Source organism: Schistocerca cancellata, chromosome 7 (genome assembly GCF_023864275.1).
Source record: "Schistocerca cancellata isolate TAMUIC-IGC-003103 chromosome 7, iqSchCanc2.1, whole genome shotgun sequence".
NCBI lineage: Eukaryota > Metazoa > Arthropoda > Insecta > Orthoptera > Acrididae > Schistocerca > Schistocerca cancellata.
The window spans coordinates 541,244,850-541,271,396 of NC_064632.1; the positions used below are offsets into that span (position 1 = coordinate 541,244,850).

General features: G+C 40.9%; 1 protein-coding gene across 1 annotated transcript in view; it reads left to right on the top strand.

Annotated features, from left to right (window-relative positions):
- The window catches only part of LOC126092498 (ribonucleoside-diphosphate reductase large subunit), a 91,582-nt gene extending 67,054 nt beyond the window's left edge, over positions 1-24,528 (top strand). The window contains exons 10-14 of the mRNA XM_049908121.1: positions 127-348; positions 1,371-1,583; positions 16,147-16,242; positions 16,316-16,504; positions 22,581-24,528. Coding sequence (XP_049764078.1) covers positions 127-348; positions 1,371-1,583; positions 16,147-16,242; positions 16,316-16,504; positions 22,581-22,796 — 936 coding nt within the window. The 3' untranslated portion in view covers positions 22,797-24,528. The remainder of the gene's footprint in view (positions 1-126; positions 349-1,370; positions 1,584-16,146; positions 16,243-16,315; positions 16,505-22,580) is intronic.
- Positions 24,529-26,547: the final 2,019 nt, after the last annotated feature.

The window sequence follows — 26,547 nt, forward strand, 5'->3', positions numbered from 1 at the left end:
GTACTTTATGCAGTTCTGTGAAGAAAGGAAACAGATTTTGAATTTGGGGCATGTCTGTATTAAATACGATGAGACAGTGAGTTAAGATAATGGTGCATCTGATAATTCTTGATACTTTCATTTCAGGCAAGGACGTCAAACATGCGGCATCGCCCTATTGGTATTGGTGTTCAGGGCCTTGCAGATGCATTTATTCTAATGAGATATCCTTTTGAGAGTGAAGAGGCTCAGAAGTTAAATATCCAGATATTTGAAACTATCTATTATGGAGCTCTAGAAGCAAGCTGTGAACTGGCAGAGACCTTGGGTGCTTATGAGACTTACGAAGGAAGTCCTGTCAGCAAAGGGGTAAGTGTGAGATCATGATAAAACAGCCAGTTATATTTTTTTTTCTATTTAAAATGTGGTGCCCACTAAAACGTAGGACTTTAAATAGCTGTTTGTCAACCAAATAAAAATTGGGGATGGGGGGGGGGGGGGTGACAATAGAATTGCATGTGAGCTCTTTGTGATTAACATTCTTTGTAATTTAAGCATGTTCTCACTGCTTAGGTCACACATAGTGACTGCAGAGTGTATTTTAAAGACATTGAAATTAAATCAGTATGTGTTAGTTGCATGTACTCTCTTTTGACAATGAATAGGGTTGTTTCATAATGAAACAAGGTCACTGAACATTCAGGAGAAGCAGCCAGATTTATGTTTTCCTTCATTATTTTAGATGAACACTGGCATGAGTTATTGGTTGACTCCACACATGACACTTGCCTTATCTGAGCTTGCTTTACCCCAAATGACTGTGTTGGTGTTGAGATATTGAACAGTTATCTTCCTAGTTTCTACATTTTTTAGATACTAGTTTTTTAAACTTCACTGTGTAACTTACAGTGATAGTGAAGGTTTGAAGTCCAAAATGAATCTGAAGGGATAAATAGGGAAAATTGTAGAAGAAATATTTCAAACTATTTCTTCCTGTAGTTCCATTTATTGTTAACCCCCACCCTCCAATTGTGTGCCCAAGTGACCCACACTTCCTTTGTATTCTGCCTCAACCTGTCCATATTACTTCTGTCATGAAAGGAAATAATACCTCTGAAAGCTGGGATGTGTCGTCACTTTAATTTTATGTCTCTGTTTGCCTCCTGCAGGTAAGAACGGACCATTGATTCTGTCTCATAATTTTAGTTTTATCAATTGAATTTGGTAAAATTAATACCCTCCATTGCAAAGTTGCTGAGAATGTGGAATGTTACTTGTAACAGCATCACATACTCAGAAGTCATATTGAAACTATGTATTTTGTCCATCAGAGTATTAGAGCTTGTGTTTGCAACTGTGAATACTAAAGTTTTTATAATTGTTTTTTACAGATTTTGCAGTATGATATGTGGGATGTTAAACCTACATCACTTTGGAATTGGGCTGCTCTCAAGGAAAAAATTGCAGCCCATGGTGTCCGCAACTCTCTCTTGTTGGCACCTATGCCAACTGCATCAACTGCCCAAATTCTTGGAAACAATGAGTCGTTTGAGCCATATACCAGCAATATCTATACACGCCGTGTTTTGTCTGGAGAATTTCAGGTATGACAGACATGTTTTGCGTGTACAATTTTTAAAGATCTGTTTGTAAGACTTGTTCTCCTCCCCCCCCCCCCCCCCCCCTTCCTCCCTTGCACTTCTTCATTGTTGGAAGATTAAGTGTCCTTTCATGATCCTTTCCATGTGTAGAAGTAAGATAAAGTTGCACGGAGCCAAGTCAGGAAAGTAAGTGCGTGGAGCAGTGGAACCATGCCATTTTCAGCCAAAAGCTATCTTAACAGGGATGGATGCATGTGCGGGTGCGCTGTCGTAGTGGAAGAGCCAGTCTCCTGTGTGCCACACTGTTTCTTTCTTTCTCTCTTCTTTCTTTCTTTCTCTCTTCTTCTTCTTCTTCTTCTTCTTCTTTTCCCACTGTTATGCAATCTACTTAAAACTGCCAAACAAAATATTTAATTGGCGGTCTGACCTGGAGGAACAAACTTTGAATAAACTATGCTCTTGGCATCAGGAAAGCAAATCAACATTGTTTTTGGTGTTTGATTTGACCTGACATTTTTTGGGACGGGGTGATGATGACATTTTCCATTGCCTTGACTGTTGCTTTTTTTCTGGGTAGCAACCATAGCACCATGACTCATCACCAGTAATGACCTATGACAAAAAAATCTGGATCAGTTTCAAGCTGTTGCTTCAAAGTATGACATGTTTCAACTTGATGTGCCTTTTGGTTATCAGTCAGAACCCAAGGAACAAATATTCCGTTAAAATTCGTTGAACCGAGCTCCCAAGATAATGCACTAATCTCTAACAGTTCATCAGTTGTCTGTCGAGAACTGTGAGTGCAAGCTCTGCAATTTTTTCAATATTTTCATCGATTCGGGTAGTTGATGTCCAGAACGATATTTGTCATCAGTTGATATGTCACCATTTTTAAATTGAGCAAACCACTCGTAAACTTGAGTTTTCCCTGTAGTGTCATCTTGGTAAGCTGTCTTTAACATTAAAGCAATTTCAGCAATATTTTTACCAAGTAGAAAACAAAATTTCACAGCTGCATGTTGTTGACTTAAACTTGCCATCATAAAAAACGAAACAAGAACCAAACAGTGCTAGCAAAAACAATCACTGCATATGAACGGAACAATTCAGATTGACATCATAGGTAGCACTGAACTGACAGTGAGTTGTGCTATACACGGCTAGTAGCAGAAATGCCTACTACACAAGCTCCACCCGTGGCAATGTAGAGGTTGTGGACATCTGTTGCACTCGAATGCTCCTTGGGCCTTGACCCCCATCTGTATCAGCTGCGAGGAGCGCTATTCCCCGGTTCACTGGACTGCAGTGTCTTCCAAAGAGAAGAGGAAAGAAAATCCAAGAATACAAGACTCCTGACTAGAAAATCAAAGCATACAAAACACGTGACTGGCTCTTATATCAAGATGCCAAGTAAGATATTGATTTCTTTACATCCTACATGTATGATGATATGCTGCAGCTATGACATCATCCTCTCTTAACGACTCTAGCCTTGCCGTCTGTGCCCTGTACGCCAAGTCCTTGGGGCCACTCGACTAGATACACTCTCCTGGTGGTTGGGGGCCCGCCTCTCTTGCTTCTCCCACACCTGGTCCTCTGGTGGTTGGGGACCCTCATCCTACTGCTTCCCCCCACACCCCCTTTGGGGCTGTTGACTCTGCACCCGTTGTGGTTGTCTGTCCCCAACCCCCGGCCAAAACAGCAACGCTCTCTCCAGCATATCTTACCAGGAAGGGATCCCTTGGGATGCACCCTTCCCAGGAATGGGTCGCTTGGGACGCTCCCTTTCCAGGAATCTGGTGATCTGTGATTCAGAGCCATTGTGTATTGGCGCCATTTTCTGGATTCCAGTGGCAGCAGGTGGCCATGAGGTGTGACCTGCCTCCTTGGTCCTTTCGTGCATTCCAACCTCACCCCCCACCAACTGGCTGAGATACGTTGCCTCTTACGTGTTTCCCCTGAGTTGCATCGCCCTCCAGGAAACGCTGTTCCCACCAATGTGGACCTACCCATCGTGGCTATCAGGGCTATTTTAAGAGCAGTGCTGACTATGTTAGAATGTTGGGTGTTGTTTGCGTGTATGTTCTGGACTCTTGTCTACAGTGAACATGTGCCACTCAATATGACACTGGAGGCTGTGGATATTCATGTAGTTCCGAAAGCTTGCCTAATTACAACCCTCTTTTAGGTGTGTGTTCTGCTGCACTTGGTGAGTAGATTTTTTTATGTACCCAATTAAATTATTTTGCCAAAAGTTGTTTTCATTGTTATATTAGCCCAAGTGATCATTGTCAGATTGTTTTGGCCCTCCCTTGATGTCACTTGCCTGGGTGTCCACCCCAGTAGGCTCTCAGCAAAGCTGATTGAGATGCCTTTGCCTCTAGAATTGCTACTAGCACCCCACCAGGTGAGGAGATATCAGTGAGGCTGTCCAGAGTGCAACTGCAGCCACTCTATTGGCAGCTGATTTAGAGGTCCCCTGCTCCTCAGGACCTCTCTGTCAGAAGACTTGTTGGACCTCTGAAATTGCTGTGGCCATTAGAGATCTCAGAGGGACACTTCAGTGCCATAAAAGACATCTGTTGATGGAGCACCTCATTGCCTTTAAATGGCCCTGTGCCCAGGTCGTCCGCCACTTCATAAAACAAACAAGAATACTGGGAATGGTATGTTGTAACCATTGGAAATAGTACCAATCCCTCAGGTTTGGGCAAAGATTAGACACCTCTGTGGACACCAGTTCCCCACAGGTGTGTCTGGCAGTTCTCACTGAGGTTGATCCACTGCTGAAAATTGGATCTGCCTGGAGTCTATCTGGTCAGCTTTGCCCTTTATGAAAACCTTGTCACTGTTTCTCGTCGAGAACTTCTTGTTACACTGTACATTCAAGATAGTGCTTCCCACAGTACCCCACATATAAAAGAGAATGGGGTACCGCATGACTCAGTATTGAGGGTGTTCCTTTTACTAGAGGCTTTCAGCAGTCTAGCGCAGCTTTGGGCTCTACAGCATCACCCTTCCTGTATGCTGATGATTTTTGCATTTACTATTGCTCCTGAATTGTGGGTGTTGCTGAACGCTTACTGCAGGGTGCCACACGAAAAGCGTAGTCCTGGGCTCTCGCCCATGGGTGCTGGTTTTCTGTTGCCAAGACGTGCGTCATGCACTTCCGTCACCATCTTACTCCATCCCCGACCAGAACACTACCTTGACTAACAATTGCTCAGTGTGGTGGGGCCTTACCACTCTTTCGGACTGGTCTTCAGTGCTCTCTTGATGTCCCTTCCTCATCTTTACCAACTTCAGCAAATGTGCTAGTTACAACTTAATACCCTTCATACCCTTAATACCCTTGTGCCTCATTAACATCATCTGGGGTGCAGATTGCTCTACACTCTTTCTGCTCTGCAAACTCTGATCCTGTTCCATCTTGATTACTGGAGTCTGACACATGGCTTGACATCACCTTCAGTTTGTCAGATGCTGAACCAAATACACCATTGTGGGATCCGACTTGCAACAGGTGTCTGTTAGAACAGCTCTGTGTACATCCTACTTGCAGAGGCTGGGGTCCCATCCTACAGATCAGATGCCAACACTGCTGTTCATCTGTGTGATACTTACTCCCTGCTCCAATAAGCATCTGAACTACCGTGTCCTTTTTCATAGTGGTGAGATCCACCTCCCTTAACAGAGGCCCAAGGCTGGAATCATGCTCACAGTTTACATACAGGCTCCTTGCTCTGAATTCAAGCTACCGTCATTGTTGCATCTTATTAAGAAACAGTCATGTACACCCCATGGTGTGTACTCTGGTCTCAGATCTGCCTTGACGTATCCTTTGAACTGAAAGACTTGATCCCATTGTCTTTTACCAACTTTCCCTGGCTGTGCTTGATGCATTTCAAGTTCGGACGTAGTTCACACTGATGGCTCCACGGTTGACAGACAAGCTGATTTTGCCTCCACACATGCAGGGCACAGTGAACAACATTCCCTGCCAAATGAATGCAGTGTATTCACTCTAGAATTGGTGAGCATAGTTCGAACCCTCAGCCACGTCCATTCTTGCATTGATGAGATGTTCTTAATCAGCAGTGACTCCCTGAGTAGTCTTCAGGCTGTTGACCAGTGCTACCATAGACACCCATTGGTTGCGACTAACCAGTACCTTCTTTGTGACCTCATCAGCAGCTCGAGGGATTGGAAGGGTGTCTTGTCACCTGCTCTGACCCAAGTGGCTCACGGCTGCTCTTGTTCAGTGGCCACACTGGCTTCTGCCCTTCCTATCTTTTTAATTTTTGTTTTTAATTTACATCTGTCATTGGTTGAGACTCATCATTGTTCTCTTCTTGAGATTTTATCTTATCCACTTAGCTTTCTTGTGGTAATGGAGTGTGTGGAAGCTCCAGTCAGATGAAGAGGGTGCTTCTCCAGTCACATAACATGTCCCAGGGAACTCCAGCTGCACTATGGGTGGAAGAACTCTACGACCTTCATTCTTTTACCCCTCTCTCACTTCTGCATGCTTCTGTCTTTTGGCTTTATTGATTCTCGGATATAATAGAGTCCATTAGGATTTGTCTTTTGTCTCTCTGGAGACCATTCCCGGCTTGACACACAAGGGATTAACAGACTGATGACCTCGTGGTTTGGTTCCCCTTTACCTCATCAATCCATCCTTCCATACATCTTTCCATCCATCCAAAATACCTGTGAACAACCTCTGAAGTTGTCATCGCAGATCGGTTCCGTGAGGAGGAGGGGTGCACTTGCCACGTGTGTTCAGTACTTTTTTTTTAATACTGCTGATTGTTTCTGACCTTTGAAGTGAAATATTACCGCAGTATATAACAGTACCTTAATGATCGATATTATGAGAAGGAAAGTTGCTACTCGCCATATAGCAGAGATGCTGAGTCGCAGATAGGCACACCAAAAAGACTCTCACAATTAAAGCTTTCAGCCATTAAGGCCTTTGTCAATCACACACACACACACACACACACACACACACACACACACACACAACTGCAGTCTCAGGCAACTGAAACCACACTGCCATACTTAAATGATCAGGATTATAGAACTACATGATACTGGGCTTAAGTCTGTATTCTGTGAAGCTCTCACATGCTGCAACCAAATCCTCCGAATGTGCTGGCATAGAATCAGAGGAGGACAGAGTATGTAACTGATAAATTCCCCTTCACATGATTTATGTCAAAACCTCAAATCAGTGCAGGATTATGATGAACAGCTGCTGACCAAATATATACTTGACACATTAAATGTAAACAGTGACATGCATGCCACAGTTTCTGCCTGCAGTGTTGGCTTTTAGTAGCTTAATAGGCCTGAGCCAGTTGAATTGTTTGTGTCAAGGTAATGATGTCAGGGTTGCCACAAGCTCTGAAAGTCAGGGAATTTCAAATGTGTCTAGAAAATTAGGAAAACATCAGGTAAATTTGGAGGAAAAAAAAACTGGAAAAATCTCATTTTTGTCTCAGTAGATGAATAGTTTGTTTAGTGAGATGTCACTGGCTGGGTATAGCTGAGTAGGTGTGCAGTTTCCCTGCTCCCTCATTCTTACTGCTGCTCCCCTTTGTACCACTCACCTCAGCTTGCAGTCAGCATTGCCATCACTTCTTGCCACTAGCCTAGCAGCTGCCACAAGAGGCAGGGCAATATGAAGAGTGGTTTGTTTGGATCTGATTCTCAGAGACTGTTGACACAGCGGCCTGAGTGATTGTGTAAATGTGTATGTGCTCTTGTTTTCTGACTAAGGCTATGGCCAAAAATTTAGTTGAGAGTGTGATGGTCTTTCCTGTGTGCCTGATTGCAGCTCAACAATCATTATACGGTGAGTTACTACCTATCCAGATTGGTATTGATTCTCAGAGCATTTGTGCAAGTTATCTATTGCATGGATTGATCACTGCGGTCTCTTTTCATCAGTATGGTGTCTGTGCCTGTGAATAGCTGGCCACACAAGTGGACTTACGGGCCAAAATTGCAGGCCATTTTTGTGGGTATCTCTTAACGGATCAGGCCTGCCAATCTGAAGACCATCGTTTCCCACTAATGTGCAGGCCGTGCCCATCGGATTTAGTCTTACCGATCTGCCTGCAGGCTAGGTCTGTTGGTGTGTGTTGTAATGCGGTGAATATTCATGGTTTATCAGTGGACTCAGGACTGCAGTGCTCCTCGGCAGGCCAGAGGCCATGGGCGATGGATTTCAAGAATTGCAACTGTCTCACCGCAAGTACATTGTAGAGTGCAGCATTTTATAGACGTTTTATTGATTCTAGTACATTTTGGCACTTCGGAAATAGTTTGTGTTAGGAAGTATGGATGATAAGAAGAAGAAAATTGTGGCAGCCACTGGAATTTGTACTGCGTACTCATGTATTTCTTGATAGAAAAATCACACAATACCTGTAAAAAAGATGTAACACAATGAGGAATAACTGACAATAACAAACATAGTAGAACCAACATTTTATTGATGATCACCTATAGTGTTAGTTTACACAACTTTTCCTTGCCTTATACACTTCTTTCAAGAGTCATGCTTTTTACTGATGTTATTCATGAAATCAGTGATGGGATTATAAAACTGTCTTGCGACTTCAAGGAAATACATATTTTTGTCGCCAAATATGTTTCGCTTCATTGAAATAAAATAACTTCAATGGTCTTAGTGAAACATATGTATGATTTGGCTTGCTTTCTCCCTCTAAAAACAGTTCAGTACAAAGGATGTTGATGGTAGTACTTACAGAAGGCCTTACATTTTTTGTCACCTTATGGGCCGACCTGAGTGGCTGAGCAGCTCTAGGCACTACAGTCTGGAGCCGCGCGACCACAGGTTCAAATCCTGCCTCAGGCATGGATGTTTGTGATGTCCTTAGGTTAGTTAGGTTTAAGTAGTTCTAAGTTCTAGGGGACTGATGACCACAGAAGTTAAGTCCCATAGTGCTCAGAGCCATTTGAACCATTTGTCACTTTGCCTTTACTTAATCTTAAGATCTCAAAATTTGTCTGGGAAAAATGCTAAAACTTGAATGAAATTTTCACTGTGCAGCGGAGTGTGTGCTGATACGAAACTTACTGGCAGATTAAAACTGTGCGCTGGGCCGAGACTCGAACTACATTTGCCTTTCGTGGGCAAGTGCTCTACGGACTGAGCTACCCAAGCACGACTCACACCCCATCCTCACAGCTTTAATTCCACCTGTACCTCACCTCGTGCCTTCAAAATTTCACAGAAGCTCTCCCGAGTTCGAGTCTCGGCCTGGCACACAGTTTTAATCTACTAGGAAGTTTCAATGCTAAAACTTCTCTGAAAATCAGGGAAATACCAGGGAATTCCACTTGGTGAAACTGGTGGCAACCCTGAATGTTTACAAAGCTTTGTAAACAGTGTTACCTCTAAGTTGTGCAATCAGTTACTGCTGTGGAGAGATGGTGGTGGTCATCTCATGCTGTGCTGATATTGATTGATCCAGTATTTGATGGTTGCTACATGCTGTCCACTGGTTCCGCACAAACTCCTTTTTTGTAGCCGCATGCACTTTTGGAGCTGATTGTTAAGTACAACACGCATTTTCTGTGTAATGAGCCTTGGATCCCATTCCAACTGCCATATGCCGATGTTGTCCTTTACCATTGATGAGACATACTTCTTTCTAAATTCCACCTCCTTCAACATCTGTTCATTAACTAAACAATGGAAAATTCAGGAGGAAATGTAAGAATATTATGAAAAGGATAGTTGCTCCTCACCATACAGCAGAGATGTTGAGTCACAGGTAGGCAGCAAGACCTTCGTCAAAAATAAAACACACACACACACACACACACACATATTCACACACGACCACGGTCTTTGGCAGCTGAAGCTACACTATGAGTAGCAGCAGTAGCAGTGCATGATAGGAGGAGGCTGGGGCAGGGGGGGGGGAGATAGCAGGGTTGGGGTGGGAGTGGTAAAATGCTGCAGGGGAGCATGCAGGGACGAGATGGAGAGAGGGGAGGGCAGCTAGGTGCAGTCAGGTGGTTAGACGGTGGGCGGGGAAGGGGGGGGGGGAGATAGTGGAAAAGGAGAGAAGTAAAAGGTGGTGTTTGTGGAATAGTGTGCTGTGTAGTGCTAGAAAGGGGACAGGGAACGGGCTGATGAGTGAGGACAATGACTAAGGAAGGTTGAGGCCAGGAGCATTATAGGAACATAGGATATATTGCAGGGAGAGTTCCCACCTGGGCAGTTCAGAAAAGATGGTGTTGGTGGGAAGGCTCCATGTGGCACGGGCTGTGAGGCAGTCACTGAAAAGATTATTGTGTTGGGCGGCGTGCTCAGCAACAGGCTGGTTCAGTTATTTCTTGGTCACAGTTTGTCCGTGGCCATTCATGCGGACAGATAGCTTGTTGGTTGTCATACCCACATAGAATGCAGCGCAGTGGTTTCTGCATTATATGTGGGAGAGACACCAACACCAGCTTTTCTGAATTGCACAGGAAGGAACTCTCTCTGCAATACATTCTATGTTTCATAATCATCCTGGCCTCAATCTTCGTTCGTTATTGTCCTCACCAATCAGCCCCTTCCCTGCTCCCATTCCAGCACTTCGCAGCACTCTATTCCATGAACACACTTTTTACTTCTCTCCTTTTATCGGAGATAGATTTATCTGTGTAAGATTGTGTGTTTAGCTGATCTGTATTTGCTAACTCTTGTGCACCGTCTCATTCCTTCAGTGGACGCAAATAAACTTTTGGTCTGCAAGGCCACAGTGATAACTTCTTGTGCCTTCATGGTATTAACAGACCCGTCATCACTGTCATGTCAGTATCAACCAAAGTGGTGACACCAATGTGATTTGAAGCCTGAAAAACACCAGGAGATACAGTTACACTGCATACGACTTCAGGTGTATACGACCCGGGACAACTGGGAAAATCCAGGGGAATTTTTTCATCCGGGAAAAACCTGGGAATTTTTCGGAATTCCAGGAATTTTTCATTGTTTTAGCTTTCAGTTAAAGTTTTGTAATTTTGATTGGTAAGAACTGATTCTCAAGCAAAGAATGTTACTGTATCCTGCTACTGGAGTATGATACTGCAGCAATAAAATATAAATGAGAGGGGAAAAAATAAAACTTTAGTGGCAATGGAAATATGCCACATACGACGACAAAACACCATGCACGCACAAGTGTCTGCAAACAGCAAAAATATGTCAAAGGCCTTAGCATGAAGACTGTGTAATACTTCCATGTATCTTAAAGTATAATACAACCAAAAAAAGATCAATGTTACATGTGAAAGCTCAGCTTATCTTGTAGCTTATTAATCTTAGACACCAATATTATATGTGAAAGCTCAGCTTTTCTTGTAGCTATACTCTGTATATTAATGTAAACCATTAACTTTTCCTCTGTATGTTCGTGCTACGTAACAATGATCATGCTATTGGATGACTATTAACAAGTGTCCTATGCTCTGAATATCTGCTGTCATCGGCTGGCAAGATCACGTGGCATGAGATAGGACTGGTTTACAAAAGGACATTGCAATCTCGATTTCAACGCTCCAGAAATTAACATGCTGTGTTTGGTGCAATTCGAATTTATACTTTCGTAATACGAAAATATGCAGCATTTATGTTGCTCCACATCGAAGGTCTTTCCAAAACTTCTCTCCTCCTCCTGCTTCTTTTCCTCCCTTTCCACGAAGCTCTATGCCAGTGTATAAAATGTAAACCATTCAAAGGATTGATAAGTCTTATAGCTTCAAAGGAAAAATCTACAGAAAACCTACTATCACTTAGCACGAAAAAGTGTATTTTCTCCCGGGAAAAAGTATATTTTTTAAACGGGATATCTGGGAATTTTTTTTTTTTCCTTGTCTGCAATTACACCCAGACTTAACAGAATTGTCAAGAGAAATAATTCGAAGTCACGAGACTCTCACTCTGCTGACCCCATTTATGGCTGCACAATCTGGCACTTTGGTTTGTGCAGGTTGAAGCCAGTTTCCTCTGTGATGGTGTTACTTTGGACTCCTCAAAATTTGTACTGGTAGTCAGTCATTTATACCATCTTTACACTGTGGAAGTACAAGATGTTATCACTACACCATCAGCAGTCAACTCAAATAAGAGATTGAATGCGGAGCTGATATGATGAGTTTCTGCTTCGGAAGAGCAGTGTATATGACAGATTTTAACTCAAGAAGTCATGGGAGACCACATGCCTTTGCAGTTTTTGTGACACATGCATGGCAAGTTAGTAACTGGTACTGTGCCTGATAGCCTGCTGCGTACATTGTGGAGTCGCTGTCTGCTGCCACACATACAAGCCAAGATAGCATTGCAGACTGACAGGCCCTTGGAAGCACTGGCCAACTTGGCTGCCCGTATAGTGGGTGCTACAGGCCAGGTTGCCATTAGTATGTGGGTAACAGTGTGCAGTGGTGCGCCGGCAGTGTTGAACAACCTAACACAATCCATGCTGTCTGCAGCTTTGAATAATACACTGGCAGCTACACATTTGGGCCTACTGCTGGCAAGAGTCACATATGTTGATCATGATAATCTGGCAGCAAAAATCGACCGCCTCACCAAATGAGTTGAGGAGCTACTCTCTTGATAAGACAACAGTTCCAACCTGCACTGGTACCGCAGGAGGTCCGGAAGCCGTTCCTCAACTACCTCTTCCACTACAGGACAAGAACAACCCTCCTTCTGTTGGTACCATAAGAAATTTGGAAACCGGACATATAAGTGTACATCTCCTTGCACGTACACCAACACCAATGGTCATTGCACGTCAGATGCTGTCTCCGGTTGCAAAACATCATTCCAATGCCTCTGTCAGTGACATGAAGACAGGCTACAAATATCTAGTGGATACTGGCTCGGATTTGTGTATTCTTCCCGGACAACATTATTCTACCTGTCTGCTGCCAATAATTCGTCCATCAAAATGTATGGCACCCAGCGCATGAAACTGGACGTGGGACTACACCAAGCATTCATGTGGGACTCCATCACAGGCGTCACCAAGCTTTTCAACGATGTCAATCTGTTGGCGCACAACAACATGCTGCCCGACGTCAGGAATGCACTGTTAGTTGATGGAATCAACGGGCTGTTGATTTCTAGGTTTCGCAGCTGAGTGATCTGTTTCTCATATAGGCAGATGCTGGGGAGAATGCCCGCCTACTCAAATGGTTTCCGGCCATGACGCGGCCCCTGGGAGGACCCAGAGAGGTATGTCATGACACCTTACATTACATCAAGACCACAGACGGCCCTCAAGTCTCTTGCCACTCTCAGCATCTAGCGCCTGACTGCTTAACTATTGCAAAAGCAGAATTTGATGTTATACTCAGAGAAGGGATCATATGTAGCAGTCCCTTGGTCTTCTCGCCTACATCTCATGCCTAAGAAAAGCGGCGCCTGGCACTCGTGGTGATTACCATGCTCTCAATGCCCGGACAGTACCAGATCGATACCCTGTGCCTCTACTGCGCAGCTACAATTATGTACTACAGGACGTGATGATTTTTACTTTTTTGGACTGCGCTGAGGCATATACACTGATACCAGTTGCAGAGGAAGACATTCCGAAAATGGCAGTTGTCACCCCTTTTGGCTTATTTGCGAGAAAGTCATGACATTCAGCTTGAGGATCGCTGTACAATCTTGGCAGCATTTTGACTCAGTACTGCAAGGACTGACATGCTGTTTCTCATATGTAAACGATGAGCAGCTCAGGAAATAAGGGGTAGTGTTAAATACAGCCAAATGTGTGTTTGGCCAGTCGCAGATTGATTTTTTAGGACACACTTCCCCTCCCAGAACAAGTGGAAGCTATATTACAGATCACACAACAGCGCACAGCTCGTGATCTACATCAGTTTCTTGGTATGCTCAATTTCTGCTGTCTGTATGTGCCATACTCTGCTGAAGTACAAGAACCACTCACTGCAGCACTGGCTGGTCCGAAAAACGGGGGAACTTCATTGATTCAGTGGACTGAAGACATGAATTCTGCCTTTGAAGCATGTACTAGACTCATTGCTTGCACTAGAATTAGATTTGAGCCAGACAGTGATTGGAGCTGCGCTGCAACAATTAAACGAAGTCACGTGGCAACCTTTGGCATCTTAACATTTGTGAAGTGCGTGTGAGCGTGAACTCCTTGCAATGTAGGAGGCAATACTTTTGACCTCAACTGGAAGTGAGAGAATTCACTATTTTCACTTATCATAAGTCGTTGATGTATGCATTCATACAGAACAGCAACAACTGTTCACCATGCTGGCACAACCAACTAATGTTTATTGCACAGTTTATTACAGACATCAGACACGTGTCTGGAATCGACAAGGTGGTAGCGGATTGCCTGTCTGATGCTGCTGCCAAAGAAAAAGCAAGATCATTCTTGTCGGCAGGGTTTCATAAACCAGCTTTGGGCAAAGTACACAATTGAAGTCATCCTGGTGTCAGGGCAACAGTTCACGTCGTCTCGCACCAATTTGCTTCACCCAGTGTGCAAAAAGACTGCCGGTAATAGGCACATACTTGCATACACTGTCAACAAAGCAAGATTCGTCGTCACGTTCATGCGCTGATTGGAAACTTTCCAGTGACCTATGTGAGATTTGCACACATCCACATCGACGTCTTACGCTTACTGCCTCGTTCCAACGAACAGAGATACATTCTAACAATGATTGATCGCCTCGTACGCTGGCCTGAGAAAACTCCGATAGACAACATAACAGCAGAAAAAATAGCTTCTGTGTTTACCTCAAGCAGAATTTCTTGCTTTGGCTGCCCACTACATGTAACAATGGATTGCGGCCACCAGTTCAAGTGGGAACTAGTCTCCCAATTAGCCAAGTTCTGCAACGCAGTGCACCACAGGACTGCTAGTAACCATCCAGCCAGTAATGGTTTAGTTGAGTGCTGGCATTGCACACTCAAGGGGGACATAATGTGCCATGGATCAGACTGGACTACTGTGTTACCGATTGTTCTTCTGGGGCTCTGCATGGTGTAGAAACCTGACTTACACTTCACTGGTGAAACTAGTGTGCAGCGAAACACTGCACCACCTGGAGAATTCATTGAAGCACCGCTGCCACAGACATTTGGTCAGGATCATGACGACTCTGTAGTTAAGCTCATGGAACATGTCACTCGACTTCGCCCTCTCCAAGTTTCAAGACATAGCATTCCTGCTACTGACATTCATCGAGACTTAGTGTCCTGCAATAACGTCATGCACCAAACAGGTGGCGCCAGACCTGCACAAGTGCCTTACACTGGCCCAAGGAGAAGAAACCTTTGAAATACTGCTAAATGGAAAACTGTATACAGTGCCAATTGATAGTGAAACCAGCTTATGTTCCGCGAAACCAGCTTACGTTCCGCATGAGGATCCTGCTTACAACTGTCCACAGCCACAACTTCCTGCTCAAGCACCGGTGTCGCCTACCTCTGTCGCAGAACTGCCTCAAACTGCTGCAGAACCACCTCCCGATTGTCACAGAACCACCTCCTACCACCATCACCTCGCACAACGAGATCGGGACAGCGTGTGTGCTTCCCTGCGCATTACCTTGATGGTGCTCTGCTTGTCAGTTGGCTTTTCGTGATAACCACCAGGGGCACTGCAACCAGCATGGAATATTTCACAGCCACCACGGAGCGTAGCTATTGTTTTGAGTAACAATAGTTCTGTTGTTATTTCCTACTCTTATTATTCTCTTGTAGTTACATCAACTAAAAAAAACAATTTTGGAGTACATTTATTAATGTGAGATTGAGTATTTATCTTATCTGTATTTGCCACTTCCAGTGCACCTCCTCATTCTTTCAGCATATGCAAATAAAGTTTTGTTCTGCAAGGCCACAATGATAATTTCTTACACCTTCAGGCTATTAACTAACTGGTGATTATTGGTACATCAGTAACAGCCAAAGTTCAAACATTAACAGGTGACAATGTGATTGCCACATAATTCTATATTTAAAAAGTGTTCCATTTGTTTACGTAATCTTACAGTAGTCAGGCATGTTCTCTGGAAAAACATACAGTGTAGATTTGTACCAAAATGCAAAAATATAGTAGTTACGCAGTGAATGAACCCTGCATCTTACGAATTAAGAAGACATCTTCCACTTATACTTTGAAAGCTTCAGGGCTTCTTTTCACACTGTAAATCTGAACAGAAAAACTTAACTCAATTTCAAAAAATTACACAAGCAGACTGTTGTGGACCAAATATCAACTGCTGTTAAAAATAATTGACGGCTAGATACATGTCAGTTCAGTTACTAATACTTGTAATGTTTAAGTTGTTGAAGTAATACACTGTCAACTTTTCATGCTGATATGTAAAAGGTGAATTACCAAGCATTTTATGAAAATTACACGGTGATAACAGAAATCAGTTACACTTCTAAAATCTATTTCTTGCACAACTGATCTTGTAAAGTTATGCAACTTCCCTTAATCCATTTTAATTTCATTTCAATTATTGTATGTTGCAGGTTGTAAATCAACACCTCTTAAGGGACTTGACTGAGTGTGGTCTGTGGAATGATGATATGAAGAATGAAATAATAGCAAGTGGTGGATCAATACAGGCAAGTATCTAAGATTGCACTCTACAGTAAACCAAAATTTGGACTTCCTTAATTAAATGTGGTTTGTTTGCAGAACATTGCTGGCATTCCTGATGATCTGAAGGCGCTGTACAAAACTGTGTGGGAGATACCTCAAAAAACTATTATTAAGATGGCAGCTGATAGAGGAGCTTTCATTGATCAGAGCCAGTCTCTCAACATACATATTGCTGAACCAAATTATGGAAAGCTAACATCAATGCATTTCTATGCATGGCGAATGGTAATTACATTATAGTTCCTCCATAGCATTACTTGCGTTGTCAGCACAATAATTCACTAGTTTCTTTCCAGAATATTGTAACACAAGTTGTTTTAAAAAAAAATAGTTTTTGCAGCCAACTGTAAAAGAAAGAGGACAAGGAAAAGCTAATGCCGAAAATCAGTTTACTGTTAATTGGTGTAGAATTTTTGTTTTTACAAAATAAAAAAGTGTACTTGATGTTACAAGAATTAAGATTTGTCAAGTAAACGCATTCAGCTGTATTATCATAGATCTGTTACTATGGTTAGTGTAAAGTATATCAACAAGCTGTAAAAGTATTTTATGCTTAGACGATTTGCCTTGCTGACCTGTACCTAAGGTGCAACACACAAGGCTTTGTACGTGCCAGAGTGAGGAAAGTTACACCCTTTTAATCGAGCAGAAAGATTAAACGATTTAAAAAAGGAATGGGTAGGTTCAAGTTCAATGGAAATTAGTGTAGTGTAGTGACAGGAAGAAAAGATTTCTAGTCAGATGAGTACAGGATTATAAATACAAAATCAAATAGGTGTAATGGAGGTGTAGATCTGATAATGAATAAGAATATAGGAATGCAGATAAATTAACACGAACACTATAGTGAATGCATTACTGTAGCAAATCAACAGTAACCCTTAGTATAAGAATCATGAAAAAGGGTTGTATAGTTGGAAGAGACATGGAATTGAGAGAGATGTGAAGACACGAAGTTTATGTAACGGTAAGACAGATTTCAAAATCAAACTTAAAACTGTAATACATTTCCAGTTGCAAGTATATACTCTGACCCTGATTTATTGGTTATGAACTGATATTTAAAACTGAATAAACTGCAAAAAAAAGTAGGAAATTACGGAATGTGGTTTTTCACGTATTTGGAGGGAAGGGTAGGTGACGATTGATGGACACAGAAAAGGAATACAATAGAAGACTATTGGGCAGCTTTGACATATTAAATGGTTAAGTCAGCAGATGATCAAATTGGTAAAAAGATAAGGCCTAGAAGCAGCCTTGGATTGCACTGGAGATAGTAAATTTAATTGATAAAAATAGAAGGTAAGAAAATGGTGCAAAAGGGAATAAAGACATCTAAGGAATGAGAGAAAGGTGAAAAATTGGTTAAGCAGGAATGGCTAGAGGACAGATGTGACATTGTGGAAGCATGCATTACTAGAGTAAACATGGAAGCTGCCTACAGGAAAAAAATAGACCTTTTGAGGAAAGAGAAATCTCTGAATGAATATAAAGAGTTCAGATAGCAAGCTAGTACTAGGCAAAGAAGGGAAAGCAGAAGGATGGGAGGAATTATTTAAAGGCTATACAAGAGAAATGAATTTGAAGACAAATTTATAGGAAGGGTAGTAGTAGTATATGAAAATAGAGGGTCACATTAAAACTGTTACAAGAATTTTATTGAGCACTGCGAGGCCTAAATCTAAACAAGACCCATGTTGCCTACATCATATCCTCAGAATCATTAAGTCTTGGGAGAGCCAACCCTGACCAAGCCATTCCACATGGTGCAAGGTGTGAGACAGACGAAAAACCCTTAGATGTCAAGAAGACTCTTAATAATTCCCAATCCAAAGAAGGCAGGTGCTGACAGGTGTGAATATTATCAAACCATTAGCCTAATAAATCATGGGTGCAAAATACTGACACAGTTTATTGACCAAAGAATAGGAAGACCTCTAGAAGCAGACATTGCAGATCAGTAGGGCTTCAAAGTAATCAAGTAACATGTGAGGCAATACTGACCCTACATTTGTGGCATATGCAAATCGAGAGACAGCTTTTGGCAAAGTTTATTGGTAGACACTCTTCGAAATTCTGGAGGTAGTGGGGGTAAAATGAGGGAACTATTACCTGCAAGTAGTACAGAACCTGAACCAGAGCCTGGACATTAAAGGGAAGCAGTAGTTGAAAGGGGAATGAAACAGGTTTTTGGCCTAGACCTGGTGTTATTCAAACTGTACATTTAGGAAGCAGCAAAGGAAATCAAAGAGAAATTTGGAAAGGATATTAAAGTTCAGGGATAGGAAATAAACAGTGTGGTTTGCTGACAACATTGTAATTCTGTCAGACAGTAAAGGATTTGGATGTTGAACAGAATGGAATGAGTCTTGAAAATAGGTAATAAGATCAGCAATAAAAGTAAAAGTAATGGAATGTAGTAGTTAAATCAACTGAGGGAATTAGATTAGGATATTAGGCACTCATAGTAGTAGGTGGGTTTTGCTATTTGGAAAGCAAAATGGTTGACGTGGCTGGATAGGACATAAAATACAGCCTGCCAATAGCTTGGAAAATATGTGTGACAAAGAGGTATTAGTTAATATATATGACACACACACACACACACACACACACACACACACACACACACACACACTGAAATAAGTTGCTTGCTTCAGACTGTATGTGCAGGCTAATCTCAGGAACTGCTGTAGGGATTTTGATCTGATTTAGACTAATAGGCACACTCACCTGCAAGGAAGGCTTTTGTGTATAATTTATAAATATTTCGTACAAATTTTCTGAATTATGGTGATTTCAACTCAAGTTGTGAAAACAATGCCATTGCCACTTAACGAACAGTTGCTATAACTTGAGAGAGCAGAGGACACAGGAAGTGCAATCTGATTTGCATCCGGTGTGGTGATCTAGTGATAGGGCATGTGGCTGGTATCTGAAAGGGTGTGGGTCCGAATCCTGACTTGGTCACCTGTTTTCACTCTACCATTAAACCTTTTGACTGACTGAGTTAATGTGTGGTTGCTGTTATCCCTGGGTGCCCTTGATACGTTTACTCACACCTTTGATTCTTTTGTCAGGTGCTCTAGACATGTGTACATCCACTTCCTTGCTGCCACCTTTATGCTCCCGGTAGGTTAATGTGGTCAGCCGCTTGAGTCTGTACGCTCCAGGCGCATTAATGCACGAGGCACTTAGCGACCATATAGTGTTCGCGTAGTTGCATTTCTGCCCTGAGTACTCGGCTACTTTCCATTGTTCGTCCCATGTGCATTTGATCGTGTGATCTTATTTGTGTTGGTGTTGTCATCTTCTTGGTTTTTGATTGAGAAAATGGCACACTGTCGTGGTGGTGCAGAGGAAGAAGAATTAAAAAAAAAATGAAGCAGAATAAAAAAAATGAAGCAGAGTTTCTGACACCTCCATATAAGAATTGTTGTGTTCAGCAAGTATGGTGCGGAAACTATCTTCAGACCCACCAGGAACATAAAAGATCGGCAAAAGACATATGACATCCTTTGATTGCACTTGGTTGATACAACATTCTTTGTAGTTGTGGACTGGTTTATATTGGTACCACAGAAAGCAGCGTTACCACCCGTCACGTTGAACACAAGAGGAATTGCTGGCTGGGACATGTGCATTAATTGGCCGTATTGGAACACGTTTATCAGGAGGGTGATACTGAAATAAAATTCACCAAGACAAGTGTCATATCGAAACATCGCATTATCATGCTCATATGTATAAAGAGGCTATTGAGATTTATAAACTCCATAATAAATTTAACAGAAAGGAGAAAGGTATTAAATAAGATAAAATTTGGATGTCAACATTGCAGCATAAGAATGTTGGCATTACGAGCTATAATCGACACTACTTATATATTCCGCACTCCCTCGAGTTCTGATTGTAGTTCGCCATTTTGCCCTTGAAGATGTCTCTCACAGTCAGAGAGGAAATGTTAGGAGAAACTTTTATGCATCTAGTGTGGCCTAATAGCCCAGAAGTTTTAAGTGATTAAGTTACTTAGCAAATACATATTGTAACATAACGACAAACAGGTTCCGATTGTAGCTGAGTGTCCTACATAGACAATCATAAATATTAATGTGTGTAATCCCAGAGTATTCCTTTTTGACGAGATATTAAATGCTGTTCAGACAAATACAACTTTCCATTGAAACAGATTATAGTTGCATCCACATCTCAATCAATGAAAAAGTTTAAAGTATTAGTCCGACGGCAATATAATATACGCATTTCTTTGTGTGCTGTCATTTGCCAAAATCTCGTTTAAATATCTTGAATCGTTTATGAAGTACCACAAAATTTTATCTATGTTTCATATGCAGCAGTCAGTGCCCTAAAACGAACCACCTCTGCAAAACAAGTAAAATTTCATTCAATGTTTTCTTAACTGGATGCAGCACAGTAACTAAGATGAATAATGGAAGTAAAATCAGCCTTCTATTGAGCAAATAAATCATACTGTAAGGTGTGAAAGAAAAAATTTTCCCACCAGATAGTTTACTTAAAATCAAGTGATAAGTATTTCATTAGCATGTCCATTCAGTCACATCACTGACAGTTCGTGAACAATATCAACAAATGTGGAGCAAAAAAGTTATTACTGCGATTCCCAACAACAGCTGAGTATTACAGCTATACTAATTATTACAGCTATGAATATATGTAAGATAGGAGGTTTATGGAGAGTAACTATGGAAGAACACTTAAGTTACTGAGATGAGATGAATCCAAAGTGAAACTTCACTTTCATCAAAGGCTTCTAACTTACTTATAAAACCTCCATAAAAGATATAATTCCTAGATGTGAAACACTATTGGCATGCGTATGTGTTTTGAAAGTGAAAAACTTATGTTGTTAGAGTAACTGTACTTGCATCCCACCAACAGGGACATTATGTAAGGATCAGAAATGAGCTCGCTTTAACCTCGTCAGCGGGTCTTGTGACATCTCTGAACACGCCATCTCCATGTGCACATAAGACCATGAGTCTCCGCTGCAGGCCACTCGTCGCCTGTCTGTTGTCAGGTGCAAGTGGAAATTAGAGCAAGTACACGAGTTTGCAGACTTGCAGCATTCCTGCTACATACACAACAGTTTTGAAAGAAATTCCCACCATGAAACTGTAAATAACTATTAATTTATTTCACGCAGTCATGTTTTCGGCTGTATAGCCATTCTCAAGTGCAAGCTGAAATGTCACAAAATATCCGACCTGCCTAAATGGCAGAAGCAAGTTATATACTGATGTAATGGACGTAATGACTGACTGGTTAGCAGTAAATAATATTCTGATCACACATAAAATGTTTTTGAAGACTGCTATAAAGTTATTTTAATATTTAATATCTATTTAGAGAATATCTAAGGATTACGTTGACGCAGACACTTTTGGTGTTACAGAGTCTGTAATGTCAGAACGAGAAAATATGAAATAAATTACAGAAATGAATGATAAGCCAGGCACCTTGTTTTAGTCGACAAATGCAAATTACCATGACCAAATTGAGTACAGTATTATTAGTGCACTTTTTTGTCACAGTGATATAACAGTGACATTGCTAGGTGTCCAGTTTTTGTTTGATGCAGCAGATATGTTTACTCATGATTGAGGTGGAATAAACAAGAATGCAACCATTTTGTTTACATTGGTTTACATTGCATGAAATTTGTATTTTTCGTGTGAAGTGTGGACCGCTGTTTAAAACTTTCTCCAGGTATCGCTCCTCCATTTGAATTGTATACCTTCATCAACTAATTTTTGTCTTACTACACACTCCACAGACTCTCAAAACACAGCTTGTTAGTTCTACTTTAAAGTAGCAGTATCATCCATTCATCTTCTATGCTCTGCTTACATTATGTAAGTTATATTAAACTGATGGTATTCAGTTAATTAACATTGTTCTCTGAAATGTAGTCATAACTCTACTCCCTGGCCCACAAACAGAATACTGTACAGCAGTTCGAAGCATTGTATTTATTTTGATTTAATGATATAACAAAGAATAAGAGTATTAATGGAAGTAGACACCTTTGACGTATAGGGACAGTAGATTCATTGTCTACAGAGAAACAAGATAACGTACTTGTCTTACGAAGAAAGAAAAGTTACAAGAAGTAACCGTCCATGTAGATACATGTGGGAGCTATTGCTTGTGTCCCATAAGGAGATAAAGTTATGGAAAGCAAAACATTACAGTAATTCTTACATTTGTTTTTAGTGTTCTTATAATGCTTAAATTTCTTCTTTTTGTATCTGTTTATTAGGGGCTGAAGACAGGAATGTACTATCTTCGTACTAAGCCTGCGGCTCAAGCAATCCAGTTCACAGTCGACAAGAGTAAATTATCACGCAATGTTAGCACCTCAACAAATGGCCATTCCACCCCAAAGGTGCAGAACAACAGTGATGAAGCATACAATATGAGTGCAATGGTTTGTTCACTAGCCAACAAGGATGAATGTTTAATGTGTGGTTCATAGAGTATTTACATACAATGCTTAAAAGTGTATCAATGTGTATAACATACAACATTGCAATTGTTCTGAGCCATATTGGCTAAGGAGAAACATATTTTTGTGCTGTTTCGTTTAATCAGAACTAGTCACATAGACATTTATTACATCCTGTATATCTTTTTTGAATGCTGCTTACATCCATTAACTATTGCGTATTTTTGATAGATCTGAAGCTTTTCTTTTTTTATGAATATGTATGTTTTGTGGGAGGCATTTTAGTCCTTCATTTTATATTTTTCTTGTAGTGCATGTGATACAGGATTCCATCCTTGTGGCTAACTATGGTTAAATGAAATATGCCAGGAAAACAGTTATGTCAGATATTTTTCAAGAAATGTAATACATCACATGAACACAACTTAAAAGGTTCTGTTACAAACACGAATACTTCGGGTTCGATTTTGAAGTGTGCAATATTTGATGTTGCAGATAACTGAAACTATCAGATCATCTTTTTCATGTACAGTGCAATCCATAGTGTATCATGTCTATCTTTACTAGTTTTTTTCCCCAAAGGATTCTGTAATTTCAGTTAATCAGATAAACTACTGGTAGTATGAAAGTTCAATATATTGTTTGGAGTAGGGAAGAAGTGCAGCAGTTCCCTGTAAATCTCTTGTCTGTTTACAATTTATTACTGTATTTAAGTTTTTGGTTACCTTGTATTTAACTGGTTTAATAGAAAGCAATTGCTTTTACATTTTAAATGAAATCTCAGTTTTAAATGAAATCTCAGTTTTATATGAGATCTCAGTTTCTTTTATGTATATTTCGATTGTGTTGTGTGCATTATATTTAGAAATGAAACTGGTATTAAATGAAGAAGGGTGGTAATAAGATTTTCAAAGTCTTAGGGAATTTAATGCAGTGGGTGAATGATGTTGATATTTATTATTAAAAAAAGGAGTCTCATTTGTAAAAGTAAAAGGGTATCTTACAGCACTGACTCTACCAAAATCAGATTATGCAATAGAAAAAATGATAGCGCCCTTATTGAGAAACGTAATATTTGTGTATGTGCATACATCTGAACATAAAATGGGTTTCACACACACAATGCCTTATTACTGTATATTAATAACTCACATTCATTTTGTGAAAAAATTTTTGTGGTTCATTATGTAGATAACTCGTATTATGCACTGGGCTGACAGCTGTTGAAATTGTTTCTTTGCGTGTACTGCCATTTCTCAGTTTATTTTCACTTCCAGGTCGGAGTGTTATCACAACAATCTGTTCCTAATTAAAGTAAATAGAATGGAAGTGGTACTAATAGAATATTTATAAGTACTTTAGTGATTCATGAAGGTGGTGGCATTTTATGTTTGGCTTAGGAGTAATTTATTGCTGATCTGTCATTTTAGTCAGTGATGAGGTGTACAAAATACGTACTGAGAGGATCTGAGCACTCTTTGAAGTGAAATGGATATTTTTTATATTTTTATACTTAAGAAGTGTTAACTTACGTGTTTCTTCCTGCTGTGTGCACTGTTATCTTGATGGTATAGATATTAAAGTAGGAATTTTACATGCACCATTGTTACTGTTGCTGGACATCTGTTAACATCTGAGTGTTATAAATGATTTCTACTGAGGTCACTATGTTTTTGCACTACATTTGTATGTGAAGGATATGTACATTGTCTGCTATATCATAAGTAAAAGGATTGTTTACAAATAAATTTCTTCCATATTTTCTAATTTTAATGCTCCCTAAAACTCCCATTAACTGAGGACAGTATTCAATAAATGGAATCAATTCTCAGGCACATTTTAGCTTCTGTTGTGGCATAGAAATTTATCTGGTGGTGAAGTTGTAGGAGCAAATGGGTTAAGGACCTCTTTGATTGAAGAAGTGCATAACCAAAATGCAATAATTGTTCACATTTCTGAGCTCTTGTCTGAATGTATGGTTCCAGTGCATGATCTGTAAGTACTGATTTATCTATATTGTCTAGACAACAGTTACTCATGCATTCCTTAACGTAAATGTTAATTCTTCATTTTGCAATTCCTATGACACCTGATTACAACTGCAAAGGAGTTTCATATACTCCTGCTATGGCAAGTGGCAGGCTTAGGTCCTTTGCAGTATTCAAATATTAATACTGCATTAATGTTGGTTTAAACACTGTCTCAATACCTTGTTTTCTGAGTGCTCTGCCAGTGACAATTTTTATAAGTGGAAGGAACACAAGCAACTGTGATAGGAGGAATATGTATTAGTCAGCAGCAGCAGCAGATGATGATGCACTGGACTAGGGAACCAGTAAATTAGTTACTCTGATATTGTGGTTTTATTAAGATCTAACCATATCTGTGTTAAGATGTACATAGAGGCCAAAGGAATTCAAAAGCAGAAAATAGACTTTAACACCAATAAAGGACTGAAATTAGACAAGTTATGGGTCTTTGTACCTACTATAACGTCCATAACATACGTCAGCACAATGCTACGATCTTGGGTAGTGGTCTGATTATGCCGCTAACCGATTGTGGCATAGTTATGTATATAAACAGTTTGTCTCACTGAGTTTGTTTGAGACTGTAACTGCTTTCTGTCTCATTAAAGCCTCTGATGCTATCTCTAGCATTGGAAGATGAAACAGGTAGGGAATTATGTCTTGGACCATGGGCCGTGAAACAAAATTCACCTATAAAATTTTATCCTCACTCGCCCAGTGGACAGTAGTTCCACAACTGGTATATGACTGATGATGCACAGAGGTTGTGTACGTGTTTCTTGACCTCATTCTGATTACCCTTAATGAACTCCAGTAAATTCTAAAAATACTAGGTCCATCACATTCCCTTGTGACAACCTTCAAAGACTTTCGAATCCTACATGATCACTGCATTTCTACTGTTTTTCAACCAAAAATAGCCAGTGGTAACAATCCGTACTGTCCTACAGCTTCAAGCCCCCAACCACTCTGAACAGTGATTTTGGGCCTACGGTTCCAACCAATTTAAGCTTTGGTTGTAGCCCAGCATCTATCAGCCCAAACCATCATTCATATAGCAATGATCCCAGCCAATTGCTGGAGGATCTCTATTCGTTTCTGACTGCTTTTGTATCTCAAATCTTGCATTCTTACTGTAGATGTAACTACTATGTACCTCAGTCTCCTCTCCCAACATCCACTGAAAACACTTCCGCAGTCGTCTTCCTTTTCGCACTAGCAAACTTCGTCACTCATAACTTCTTAACCTTTGATGGTCAACAGACAAACAGAGGTACAGCTATTGAAACTACAGGGCTATTACAAATAATTGAAGCGATTTCATAAATTCACTGTAGCTCCATTCATTGACATATGGTCACGACACACTACAGATACGTAGAAAAACTCATAAAGTTTTGTTCGACTGAAGCCGCACTTCAGGTTTCTGCCGCCAGAGGGCTCGAGAGCGCAGTGAGACAAAATGGCGACAGGAGCCGAGAAAGCGTATGTCGTGCTTGAAATGCACTTACATCAGTCAGTCATAACAGTGCAACAACACTTCAGGACGAAGTTCAACAAAGATCTACCAACTGCTAACTCCATTCGGTGATGGTATGCGCAGTTTAAAGCTTCTGGATGCCTCTGTAAGGGGAAATCAACGGGTCGGCCTGCAGTGAGCGAAGAAACGGTTGAACGCGTGCGGGCAAGTTTCACGCATAGTGATGTAAAAGATTCAGTGTTTAAACCTCCTCTACCAAGAAACGTGCCAG